We start from the raw sequence: 13,621 nt of genomic DNA on the forward strand, positions 1-13,621 counted from the left end.
GAATTCTAGACCTAGTTTTGCCTAAACTGAAACCGGTTAAGTAGAAATAATCCAGCTAGGACCATAACCAGTTAAGTAGGCGAATTCTACATGACCACTTCGAAAAAGTAATACTTCGTTACTGACCACCTTTGCTGCTGACATACCCACTTCATTCTCATCGCTTGTCCATGTTTAGTTACCTGTCTCCTTCTTAATTCAGTGTTCAGCGTACGTACCTCTTACAGGTCCTAGCTAGTTGAATGTATGTATTTTGGTTAAGACTAATGCAAATCGCTTCGAATCCGCTATACTTTCCGTTTATCGCAATCTAACTATCAATAAACTAACTGATAAATTGTGCCAAAAGTCCCTAACGCCCGATCCCATTATAATAGGTCAATTCACATAGCGCGCTGACGTATGTATTGCTGATTGCTATTATATATTCTATTTTCACGTTAGTAGTCGCAGTAATCGAAACTAAGAGACAACAACATATAATGATTGGCGCGAAAGTCTCGCATATCCGCCATCACAATCACTCGGACTTTCGCTTGGTCTGAAACAACTTCGGCTGATTCACGAATTCCACCCCGTTTCTGACCACGTAGCTCGCAGTAGCCAGCGTGGCCGCTCCCCAGAACGCCACGTACGTGAACTGTTCCAGTATGCCCGTGGCCGGAATGATGAGAGATATGAGCATCATGGAGAAGGCGATGAACAGCACCAGGCCACCGACGGTGTGTCGCCACTGTCGCTGCCCAAGGAAAGGGGAGCCGCGCTCTTCCGAGACTTCGTAATTGCCGAGCACCAGATCGATGCCGTCCTGCGACGAACAAGTGTGTGACGTCACGCTATCATAACACTGAATGCTTCATTGTTTTGACACTGGCTATTCCCAATGCCTTGCCATCACGAGACTCGCTACTTTTAACGGGAGCCACCAGCCACACCACAACCACAGAATAGGAAATAAGTGGGGTACACCAAACCTGTCGATATCCGTCCATGAAGTTATTCTTCACGTATCTGATGGCGGAATTCACGCCGTCCATGAGCAATCCCAGCTTGGTACGCTTTCCGGTGCGGGTGAAGTCCGTCTTCAGTGCCCCTGTACCGGCGTACTGCTTGGCACAGGCGTCTGCGTTGTCGGCCCAAACGTTCTTGAACATGCCCTCGAATTCGGCCTGCGCGAAAAGATGTCTAATCTTTAGCGGTTCGTGGGGTGCTGACAGGGCTGGACGATCAGAATCTAAATTTTAGATCGGATGGAGTTGTGTACAAGGTTGCCATTTGTGAAAACTTGGCCGTGTTTTCAGACAGATGGTGGCAAAAAGTATATTGTGATCGAGGGGTCAATTATATTCACGACTAAATTACTCGGCAACATCAGACAGATTATACACCAAACGGCACCTAACAGTTTTGTGACCGCCAATTCGCACTCAGTTGTGACTTATCGTACACACAACATTTGAGCACCTGGGTTAAAGTTGAGGTGAGGATTAGGGTTTGGCTATTGTCGAGGTTCGTTTGGGGATTAGGGTTGGGGTTACAAAGTTACATGCTCAAATGTCGCATGCTGAAATGTCAGGCAACTGTGTAGTGTGTTGTACTTATGGTTATTCCAGCAATACCGATACAAAATTACATGTCCCTGTATGATGGCACTCGAGGACAGCAACTTAGCCAAATATATGACAATTTGGCCGTTTAAATTTGCATGCTTGGCCACTAAGGCTCTGTGTTATCTCGCAGCCCAGGTCACGAACTCATAAGAGTCGGATTTGTCACCTCGAAACTAACCGAGTCAGTGTCTAATGAGTCAACAAATTTGAAGTCGAGGAGTTGCAATTGGAAATCTGTCGGGCTTATGAGTGGAGAATCGACGATCAGAATCATACAATGAGAATCAGCGGTGGACATGCATATATATATGTATGTGCGACTTCATTGGCGTTCAATGCATGCGGCTTTACCTGAAGCTGAAGATCTTGGTTGCTGTTCAGCACTCCGAGCTGGACCAGTTGCTTGGACACAGACTCGTGAGCTATCATCGACTGAACCACGTTGGTCCTGTCCAGGCAATCGATGCAGTTTGTGCGGAACACGCCCGTTTGGCGCATCACCACTTTACCGTCCCTTTGCTGAAATGAACGACGGCATTGACACGGCTAGAGGGGACAAAGTAGGCTAGTTGCACTTAGTTTGTACTTTACAAACCCAATATCGAAAAAGTAAGTATTCAGCAGGGTTGTAATGACTCAAATCGAGTCATGATTTTCTGATGACTCGACTCGAGTCATTTTCTCAAAATATGGAAACGACTCAACTTGGACTTGAGTCACTGCGCATGACTCGAACCAAGTCATATGACTCGAGATTCAGACGGCCAAGATCGACATTTCGTTGAAATTTCAAAGAATAGTAAAGTAACCACACTATTGGGACTTCGTATATTGGTACTGGTACTTGAAAATGCGACGAGAAACTGCTAAAAGTGAGGAAAATCAATATATTACAAATGCGAACCATTCGATATCACCAAACAGAGTTATAAAATTGGGTTTAACAAGACTTAAACTGGAAACTGAGCACTGTGAGCAGTCAACACATTGATTTGGACTCGGACTCGAGTCATAATACCATGACTCAGACTCGAACCTCTGCTCGCTTACTTGGACTCGGACTTGACTCGGTGGTGAATTGAAAATGACTCGACTTGACTCGAGTCAAAACTATAAAAGTGAGATTGACTCGGAGCCTCGTGACTTGGTTACAATCCTGGTATTCAAGTTAACTAACTGTCAAGTTGAAGTGGAGGTAGTCAAAAAACATATGCAAAATTTAATTGAGCACATTAAAAAAGTCGATGATTGTGCCTAGGAGCTAACTGTGTACCATCACACCTGCATGAAGTAACCATGGCTCTCTTGGTCCAGACTGATCTTCTCCATCAGTATGCTGAGCCGGTGCCAGCGCATCTTGCTGCACTCCTTGTGAAAGTCAAAGGCGACGTATTGCACATGCTCACTATTCACCGTGCCAATAGACTTCTTGAAGGCCTCCTCCAAAGCCAATTCCGAGCCCTTCTGGTCGATCAGGTTGACCAGGACCTGGAAAAGAAGTACAATATTAATATCTCGTCAGAGGTAAAAAAACATAGGGTACAACGTACGATTTTTCCATAAGTGATAAGCTGCGAGTCGAGGTGCCTCTGCAGGGACGTGGTTCCCATCTTTTCCGGCGTCTGCAATTCAGGCTTTGGTTTGTACCTGTCCACATAAGACACCGTTCTATTTGAGGCAGTAATGAGGTGAGTGCACTTTTTTGAAGTACATAAGTAGGTTCCGCCTGCTGGCACTGCTTGCTTGAGTGGTTATGTTTTATTGCAATACCTTAATTTCTCCATGAAAAGACTACTCACTTTTCATGTTTTGGATTTTAAAAAGTAAAACATAGTTTAGGGAGAGGTTTGCAACATTTTTATCATAGCCCCTGTGACACGGCGACTGATATTTTCAAGGATTCTACCTGTGTGTAGTGTCTCTTGAGTACTTTTTGAGTACTCCTATTGGTTACAAATGAGCAGTGTGAGCAAAGGAAGAATGAAGAGAGCATTACTATCATATATATCAGTAGACCAACTGAGACACACATTTGCACATTGTAGATCGGTGGGCGGCAATCATTTCGAATACACAACATACGTCCCAGCAGACATGTTGCATGGTGAGACTAACAGCCGGTGAAGTATTTGGTACGCTGATTTGCTAGCTCCTATAAGCTATAACACTTGGTTGATTACCAGATTCTTCGAAAATTATCACTGTTTTGACATTGTGGCAATGGCCGCTTGGTAAAACAGTCAATTCTGACACAAAACAGCTGAAGATCCGTGCCGTTAGTTGCCAATTCGTGCTTTAGATAGTTGTCTTACTACTTAGTGACTGCTACAGATCTACTCCGGCCATAAGTCAGGTAAATGAACCACATCACAAGCGTAAAAATCCAGAAGCAAACTTACCGTAAATTTGGCCTTTGCGACCAATACAGAGGAATGGACCCTCTCGTTTGTACAAAGGAACACACGTTTCCGCCGAATATCACGATCTGTTCCGTTTCCACAAAATTAGCGACGTCTCCATGATCATCGATTCCGCGAACAAAATATCTGCAAAGTAAGAAAACCGTAAAGACCGCATTCACAATCTACGCATACGGGCCCCGCTCAGAAATATCAAGTATTGGAAGGCGAGGGGTTCGATTCTGAATTGAGTATTGGCTTCAAGTCAGGTATTCCAGTATCACGCATTATGACACCATAACAATATGAAAGATGTTGTCAGTTTTAATTGTATGCACCTTTTATGCGACCACAAAGAATATACTGCCGGTTCTACTTTTGTCGAACAAACCTATTTCATCGCACTTTGTGACAATGCTGTGTGTCGATCGCAACTTCAGATTTATTCTTTCCAGTAACGTGTGACGTGCGTAGCTTTTTACTAGATGTTTGTATGTTGCAATACGACCAAGCGAGGTTTCAACAGCGTTGTATGACTCGAGTCAATTTGTGTATCGCCTCAACTTGTTCTCGAGTCATTGCGCATAACTCGGACCAAGTCTTGAGACTAGGTCTACCAAGACAGGCATCTCGTTGTAATTTCGAAGAATAGCTTCTTGGAGGTACAGAGCTTCAATATACAATTGCATAGTATATTCATATTGAAATGAACCCGAATATTTTCGGCTGACACTCGTCAGGGGTAATCGTCAGCAACTAGTAGAGAAATGGAAAGAACATTGTATATCAACAATCGTATCACATAATATGACGTCACCAGCATGAAATTTCGTGAATGAGAGTGCGTTCAATGTACTATTTTCAAGTGGTACACGAACTCCTTTTGTTGACAGAGTTTGGGTTGGTGTATTTTGATAAAAGTCGACTCCAAGGCACACAAATGGAATTGTGAACGGCCGAAATTTCATGCTGGTGACGTCATATTTTGTGATACGATTGTTGATATACAATGTTCTTTCCGTTTCTCTACTAGTTGCTGACGATTACCCCTGACGAGTGTCAGCCGAAAATATTCTGGTTCATTTCAATATGAATATACTATTCCATTTCAAAGAATAGTAAAGTTATCACACCATTATTATTTCGTCTATCAGTTCAGTACTGGTACTTGAAAGTACTACCAGAAACCGCTCAAAGTGAGGCGAATTAGTATATTACGAATGCGAAGCATTCGATATCACCGAGCAGAGTTGTAAAAGGTGGGTTTCACATGGCATCAACTCGGAACTGCACAGTCAACACAATGACTTGGACTGGCGTCAAAACGCTACGACTCGGACTCGACACCGTGACTTGAACTAGACTCGTGGTGAATTGAAAATGACTCGACTTGAGTCGAGTCAAAACTATACAAGTGAGATTGACTTTAATTTAATTTCAGTACTCGAAAAATAGCCTCTCACTTCTCGACCCGCATCATTACAATCAATACTTTGACAGCAAACCTTGTTCCCGCACGCTGCGCGCTCCTACGTGAAATTAACGCAAAATCAAAAGTGCGCCCGTTGATGAAACTAGAGCGGATGTTGATGAATCCATGAAGAATCGGCGTGCAGAAAGGAGATAATTCCGGTCTGTCCATGAAGTCTTTCACGGCGTAACAATTCCAGAGAAACCTACAATGAAACAGGATAGCACGTTGTATATTTTTGTCCTTGGTGTTTTTACGCCATCTACTCCGACTCATGATAGATTTACACACAATCTGTGCATATGCAATGCATACCATGAGTGCAAGATTCTAGCACCACCCCACCGTGCTATCCCGGTAATGCTGAGTGCCAAGCGAGGAAGCCATGGTTATAAGTGTTATTAATCATGTCTTTGGTCTGACCTAGTCAGGGATTGAGCCCACGACCTACCGATCAAGAAGCTGGACCCTCCACCATCACGCTGTCTTATCGGTCGAAATATTCGAGTTGAACACAGCAAAACCGTAATGCGCAGACAGTGGCGTAGTTACCTATGATCAGCTCGTGTTATCAACGGCTCACTCTTGAAATCGAGGTCCGCGTTTGACAATCTTTGCATAGTGTGAGTCAAATCAAAAGATGAGCAGAAATAGTAAGACGGCGTCTTCAACGCGTCCTCCAGCAAAGACAGGTACGTTCTGTTGTCAGATGCCTGAGAACAATCAAGTATACAGACATTGCAGCTTCACCTCGCAGCACAGACGACAAAGATTAATTCATTGTGCTACACATCACCTCCAATGTATGAACATGAACAGGAACTGAGGTGGTCAAATGAAACTGGTCAGCGTGGGTGCCTTTATTTTGTGCTAGGAAACTTATGAAACTTATAGGAACTTATGGAAACTTAATTCAGATTCAAATTTTATTGTGAGACCATTGTCTCGGTATTCGATTCCAAATAGGGATTTTTAAATCATTTTTAAATCATTTCCCGCCCCGGCAGCCTACAAGCTGACAAAATCCTTATCCCTCTGCACTGATGGGCAATTATTGGCACATAATCCTTCCAAACGAAGTGGCAGCAAACCAGGATAAACTAAATGTAACGAAAAGTTCGGTGCGATGTGGAACATAGCACTGTACAATGTACGTTCTGTGTTTATAGTTGTACTTCGAATTCTGCTGCCAGTTACGAATGGCGGAAATTTTCTGGAGTTTCAAATTAGTGTCTGCCAAATAATGATAGCCGTGTTTATATTAGCATCTTTCCGTTATTCGCCGTACCTTTCTGCAAACTTTCGTTCAGTTAAGTTTCGTTTTACATGTTGATATATTTTTCAATAGAATATTTCGCTTACTTGTGATCTCACGAAAAACTGAAAATTATCCGAAAGGATGAATTTGAAATTGCGTCAACGGATCGGTGATCCGCTAAATGAGTACTACTCATTGAGTAGTGATCGAGTACCAGATACTCTGATTCCGACACAATTGTCTACTTAGAGCGAAATACTGGTAATCTTCTAATTTATTTTTGATCATTTTCAATGCTTTACAATTTTGAATCTAATCTACTTCTGGTTTTTCCGTAAAATACAGCAGAACTGTATAGTCCGAAACGAACCGAGCTTGCTGTGCAGACATTTGCCATTCTCCTACTTATCACAAAGAGCTCTGACTTGGTATGAACTGAACTTATCTCATATCTCAATTTCCAACTGGTCGCGAAAATTTTCCGAGTTATCCAACTTCACACTGACAACGTCCACGGTTTTCACTTGTCATTCGACATAAATTTAAGCAAAGTAAAGGTGAATGAGTCCAGTATAATTCACGGTAATAAATTTATAAGTTTCCATAAGTTTCATAAGTTTCCATAAGTGTCAGTTTCCTAGCACAAAATAAAGGCACTCGTCAGCGTTGCTACTCTAGTTAAATGTGGAAGTAATGACGTAAATTCCTACTCGATTACAAATAGAAGCTTCTATGACATGTCAAAACAACTTGGTGATACATACAGTAAGGGTTGAATATATTGTGGCAGAACTGCAGGCAGTTGGTTGGCAACTTGGTAGGCTATGTGAAACCAGTTCATTCATTTCTATTGGTCATATTAAGAGTGTTACTAATAGTAGGCATTACTAATACTAATACTAATAACTTGTGTACAATGTGATGCAAGCATGAAAATGATATGATGGCATTCAGGTGTCCGTCATTGAAGAAAATTCAAGTACTCTTAGGAATGCTACTTTGGCAGTCAAGTCTTGAATTCTTATTGTAAAAGTGGATGGATTTTTTACGAAGTAGGCTACGGTATCGATATCACAAGTACATAGATGGCTACGGTATGGGTATCACAAGTGCCCACTGCCCAGCTATGTACCAAACAGACGTTGAAGATGAGAAATCATTCTTGGAGCTAAAAAAATACATGATGTATTGAGTTTATCATGTACTTCAAATGCAGCAAAGCAGAGACTAAGCCAAAGCATAGACCAGGGCCGGCCAACCCGTGGCCCGCGGGCCACTTGTGGCCCGCGAGAAGGTTTTGAGTGGCCCGCGAGGTAATTTCCGAAATTTCTACTATCATCAAAAATGGATTGCACAGATTGTAAACTTGCAAGGCCAACCAAAAATTTGATTAGTCTGGCCGCAACATTTGTGATGTGATGACTAAAATATCAGTTTCGACTCATTGACAGATCCATCAACTATTCACATATTGGTAGCCTATATCTTCGTACACTACAATAAAGCAGAACAATTTGCGATAGATTTATCAAAGGTAAAAAAATTCTACAAGCTTTTAGCGCAATATGTTGTCACTCGATTTCTTGTTTTAAAAATTGTTGCCCTTTTGTGAAAATTGAAGAACGCCCAATGTATCAGATTGAGTCTAACTATATTCGCGATTACGAGACAAAGTGTCGTTCAACATATGCGACCTTGCGTTTGCGCTCGCAGTAAGACCGTCGACTATGAAACCTAGGCACGAAATGATTGACGCATGTTGGTCGCAGCTTTCGATATCGATGTGTCCATGTGCCGAATAGCCCAACCCTCGCAAACTTAGCCTAACGATAAACAGCAGGCCCGCAATATAGTCAAGTGACATTATTATTGACCTATAAACTTCAAAAAAATTTCGCGCTTCGCGCGGATAGTGGCCCGCACAAAAGTTCGTCAATCGAATGTGGCCCTTTGGCTGAAAAGGTTGGCCAGCCCTGGCATAGACTAAGCCAAAGCATAGCTACTGTGTTAAATCCTGAATTTTTCAAGTAAGCCTACATATTGGTGATATTATTTTTGTGTTAAAGTGCTAACTCACACAATCAATTGACCAAATCTAGCGCACTGCTGCAAAATAACACATGAACGAACCCACGAACGCGCGAATTGCAAAGTACTGATGACAAGGCCGAATATTCTGAACACCGAGTTCAACGGATGCAACTATCTCCCAAGATGCAGGTGTCAACTACAAACTACCTGTGCTTCATTGAGGTGCATTGTAGTCTTCTTGTAAGGTAGCACTTCTGTCGCGGTTACTTTCCAAACCGTATGTCCCAGCAACACCCCGACACGCGAGCGCCCCGTCACGACAATCAGATGAGGTCCGGACACAAGCTTGATTACCCCGAAAATTCCAAAGATCAACTGAAACAGCAGGAATACGATCATCAGCGATCACACATTCCAAAACGCAGTACGGTTAACTTTATACTACCTTTGACGCCATCACAGTCGGAGGAATTTGCACGCTGTTCGACTTCAATTCAATGTCTCCCGTGACTCTGTCGATGCAAAGCATATCCGTGCCGCCCTGGTCCGCATTTTCGATATAGAAGGCTTCATTGGTGACATGAAGTTTTAGATATTCGTGAACCATTGACATTTCAACTATTGAAATCTGTAAACTTGGAAGAAAACAACGCATCAAGTAGCAGCTAGCATGGTTGCGATTGTGACTGGAGGTCTAATTACCCTGCTAAAGTATGAATTGAGCTTATGAACTGGTATTGGGTTCAGATGAACTAAGACGCACTCAAACTAAATATCTTTGGAGAGATATGAAATTATGTCTAGATGTAGAGAGCCACACAAATACATCACTCAAATTCATACAAGCAATAGCAGGCTATTATTGCGCCAATTTATTATAAAGTGTGTTATTTGCAGAAGCAATACTAGGACTCATTCGCTCGCACACTTAATATTGAATAGGATAAGCTTCTGTCTTGAATCTTATCCTTTACAAGTCCATCGCATTTTCTATGTACCCTACTGCAATCTAATCTTTGGATCCCAACAACGCAAAAGCAGAAATTAAGAATAATAAGAACAGAAACCGACGTGAAATGATCAAATATTCATTGCTTGACCGACAAGCCGCAAACCAAAAAAAACCTTAAAGGTATTTGCGTGATTGAAAAAAATTGTCCCTATCTGAGCAGGGAGGCAGGAGTTTTTTCTTCAATTCGTCCCCTCATTTTAGCACCACAAATAACGGTTATGAGCAATATAATACCACTGTCATGATAGATCAAAAATTTTAGTCACTGTTCCAAACACGCCAGAAACAGAGTCCCCCATTAACACGATATCCATAAAATGGCACACGGACATGATGGTATTTCGGAAGTTGCTCAATTTCTTTTTCAATTCTGGGTTGGTAGCAATATCTGAAGGGTTTTCGTTCTGAAGACCCAGCAACGATCGTAATACATCGTGGCTGAAAGCAGCTTCAATGCTCGCTGTGCCGTCGCAAATAAGAGCTTTCAGTAACCAACCAGATTCAGTATCGTGCTTAAGACTTGAAAGTAACGTGGTTACGACAGCTTTTACTTTAATGCTGTGTACATTTTCGGAAAGATACCTCTCACAATGGCATAAATATCTGGATGGCTCTGGCTTTACGTCACCCTTCGAATGAAAAAGATTCTTCGATTCCGTGTTGGAATGTGAGGCAGTGTCTGCCAAGTTGAGATTTTTTGATTGTGACGATTCAATCTCTTCTAGGCATTCGATCATCTCTTCGTCTTCACCATCAGATAGAAGCATAACAGGATCCTCTGCTAGAGTATGCACCGGTGGTGCAGATTGCGCTTCTGATTCTTCCAAGCATTGAATAAGGTCATCATCATCGTCATCAGATAACAGCGATATAAAATCAGATTCTTGCTTGATCGCACCATTTGCTTTAGGCGAAGGCCTATCGTTTGACCCCGATTGAGTATATGAAGATTTCGGGACAGTGTTACAATGATTAGGCCTACTTGCACTATTTACATTTGATACAGGTTCCACAACTGCCTGGGTTGAATTTGATGGTGTCACTAGTTGATTATTATTATTGTTTGTGGCTGTGCTTGCGCTACCGTTTGCATTAGCTTCATTAAATTCCTCAACTTCACCCCCTAATATGGAAATATGGTCTGAACCAAGAAGCATGACCCCACGCCGACACTTAACGGGGCCTTTTATATGAACTTTTATCCCCAAAGGGATGCCATCATTGAGACAAGGTATATGTTCAGTCTCAATGGCACTTATTGATTGTGACCCGTCGCTAAGGGTCATCATTAACATCCTAGCGGCCTTTTTCTCCCATTTATTCTGTGTAGCAGCAGTCGATGGGATATCTGTGTATTTGCTGTTTGCATTCAGCGTATGCTTTGATTTGCTGATGTCCGTGATACTCTCAATTTGCAGACAGTGCCGTCCAGACAAGGACGTTACATTGTCGTTGATTGTGTTCGGAAGGCTCTGCGAGCCGAGATCTCGTAAATTTGTAAAAAGCCACTGCTCGTAAACCATTTTATTCAACTTAGAACTGTCTTTCACGCCAGGGTTCTCAGAAGATATCCATTCCAAACACGCAGACACCCAATCTTCTGGAACAAAAATATCTTTTGCTTTCAGCCAATTCTTCAAGTGACAAACTTCAGAGTCAGATGGCATTATACATCTACGTCTATGTCCAACAATAATGCAGTCTGTAATAATCAAGAATAATGTCGCGACTTGACAAACTAATTTATATTATCGAAAACAATGACAAATATTCAATGACTTCATCATAATTTTAGAGAGAAAATTAGTTGATATGTATCATGGTAGGTTCTATACCAATATATTAAACATTTAAAGGTACGATGAACATGCATCAACTAATTGTGATTGCTATGACAAATCCAATGAAATCGGATATAAACTGACTAGATTGCGGTTGACCTAATGTGACACAAGTCCACAAGATACATATTCACTCGCTCGTTATAAGGTACTTGCGGGGGAATGCCGGCACGGGACACCGATATCATACGGGTGCGGTGTATTCAACATTATTCACTATGGCAGCACTGCATGAAACCCTCAGCGTCAGCTGTCAAGCTGAAATTATCGTCTAAAACAGCCGTGGTTTCCAATCTGGCTTTGTAATACAATTCTGGCGCGTCGATATATATTTTGCTGATAAGTAATATCGATGGTGACAAAGAATGCATGTTACAGTAGTATGTTACCAACTTATATTTAAAACTATTGAACAGTCAAATTCAGGATATCATGAAGATATATCAACTCACTATAGGATAAATATACATAAAATAAGATGTTGAACTAGGTGACACTCGAAATGAATATACAGTCGACTCTAGTCAATTACGATACCGGATAACCAAGACAAGCACTTTATTCGGAGATAATGCTCAGGAACGTAACAAAAATAAAAGTTGCACACAAAAAACACCGGTTAATTCGGACAATTCTCCGCTTCATACGGACAAAGGCTCGTAATACTCATCGTTGGGTTATGCCACAATAAACAGTACTTCAGTTGTTTAAACACAGGATGAGAGATCATACTGAAACAATGATGATGATCCATCCAGTAACAATCGACAATGTAGCCTACTCATACTCATACAAGGCCAGCACGTGTCAGCTTCATAGTCGCTTTTAATTGGGTACAATTGCGTCCATCTTATGTAACAGATTAGTACAAAAAAGTTTGGCAAAAATAGTGAAATAGCTCACTAAAGTAAACGAAGAAAAAAGTAAAGATGCTTCCTTCCCAGTTACAACGGTGGGGATATCAGAAAGTACTATTTTGTTGATCGAAAATGCTGCACGTGCACAATACATGAACTGAAGGGTCAAGTGAAATAAGTCGTATAATTAATGTGCGTTTCATTCATCTGTGTCAATTACTCCAATTATTGATTTGATAAAATTTCAATAATAAAATTCAAACTGAATTAATTCATGAATTATGATGATGAATTTATTACGTCACAACAGTACCGTATTTTGAATGCTTTATTGTGTGCCTTCACCCACGACCATGAAAGCGAACAATTTATTTTCCGACAAGTCGGCAAAGTCGTTTCATCGCTTAATTCGGCTAAAAGTCGACTGTATGGGCAATTTATCTAAATGGTAATTACGAAAGATCAAAGTTTGAAACATGACTTTTCTCGATGCACGTATAGTCGTATACGTCGTATAGGCCTATACCCATGCCCCATACCCATACGATACTCTCTGAGTTCTATAGATCGTTAAATTAACAAATTGCTTACCAAAGTTGACATTGCAGAACTGCAAGACCTGTGGTGCGACATTTTACATCTACGGACCAAATGTGGTACGATAATACGTACGTGATCACGATCACGCAAATTCGCCGGTAAACGAAGTCCGACGGATCCGCGCAGACAACGCAACGGCCGGAATCTGACTGACGGGAACGGGGAGTTTTAATGCAGATTCAACTCGTTAGGCAATGGGCGTTTAGTAATCAAAATATCTCACATAGCAATAAAATTCATTAGGTTCTGTTATAATTTATAAATTTAACATCAAAGTTTTGAGATTCAAATCCACATCTGGATCCAAATCCATACCCGAAAACGATTAAATTTTATTCAAAAGTTGCATGAAGCTTGTATTTTATTAAAAAATTCATCTCCAAGTTCAAATCTCGCTTTAAAATATTCCCTAATCCAAATTCGATCCTTATAGAGGCTATGCTGAAACGGCCCAAACGGTTTTTCAAATCCAAATCCATCCTCTTCGCAAAAGCCGCAGAAGTCGTCAGCAAACGAAGCGTGCTCTGAGCACCCAGGCATTA

The 13,621-nt window shown here is 41.5% G+C and overlaps 2 protein-coding genes across 2 annotated transcripts; both read right to left on the minus strand.

The window, feature by feature from the left end:
• Nucleotides 1-388: 388 nt before the first annotated feature.
• Nucleotides 389-9,573, minus strand: LOC145438826 (phosphatidylinositol-3-phosphatase SAC1-like). Its single transcript, XM_080316190.1, has 10 exons — nucleotides 9,215-9,573; nucleotides 8,977-9,144; nucleotides 6,033-6,193; nucleotides 5,515-5,685; nucleotides 4,010-4,156; nucleotides 3,161-3,257; nucleotides 2,892-3,098; nucleotides 1,962-2,129; nucleotides 975-1,169; nucleotides 389-808 (listed from the first exon to the last, which is right to left on the minus strand). The coding sequence occupies exons 1-10, from the start codon at nucleotides 9,422-9,424 to the stop codon at nucleotides 521-523; spliced, it is 1,812 nt and encodes a 603-aa protein (XP_080172316.1). The 5' UTR covers nucleotides 9,425-9,573; the 3' UTR covers nucleotides 389-520.
• Nucleotides 9,405-13,304, minus strand: LOC145438827 (uncharacterized). The gene is made up of 2 exons (XM_080316191.1): nucleotides 13,071-13,304; nucleotides 9,405-11,483 (listed from the first exon to the last, which is right to left on the minus strand). The coding sequence occupies exon 2, from the start codon at nucleotides 11,446-11,448 to the stop codon at nucleotides 10,021-10,023; it is 1,428 nt and encodes a 475-aa protein (XP_080172317.1). The 5' UTR covers nucleotides 11,449-11,483; nucleotides 13,071-13,304; the 3' UTR covers nucleotides 9,405-10,020.
• Nucleotides 13,305-13,621: the final 317 nt, after the last annotated feature.

This window comes from Botryllus schlosseri, chromosome 5 (assembly GCF_051294905.1).
Source record: "Botryllus schlosseri isolate E-star chromosome 5, Bs_hap1, whole genome shotgun sequence".
NCBI classification, from domain to species: Eukaryota; Metazoa; Chordata; class Ascidiacea; order Stolidobranchia; family Styelidae; genus Botryllus; species Botryllus schlosseri.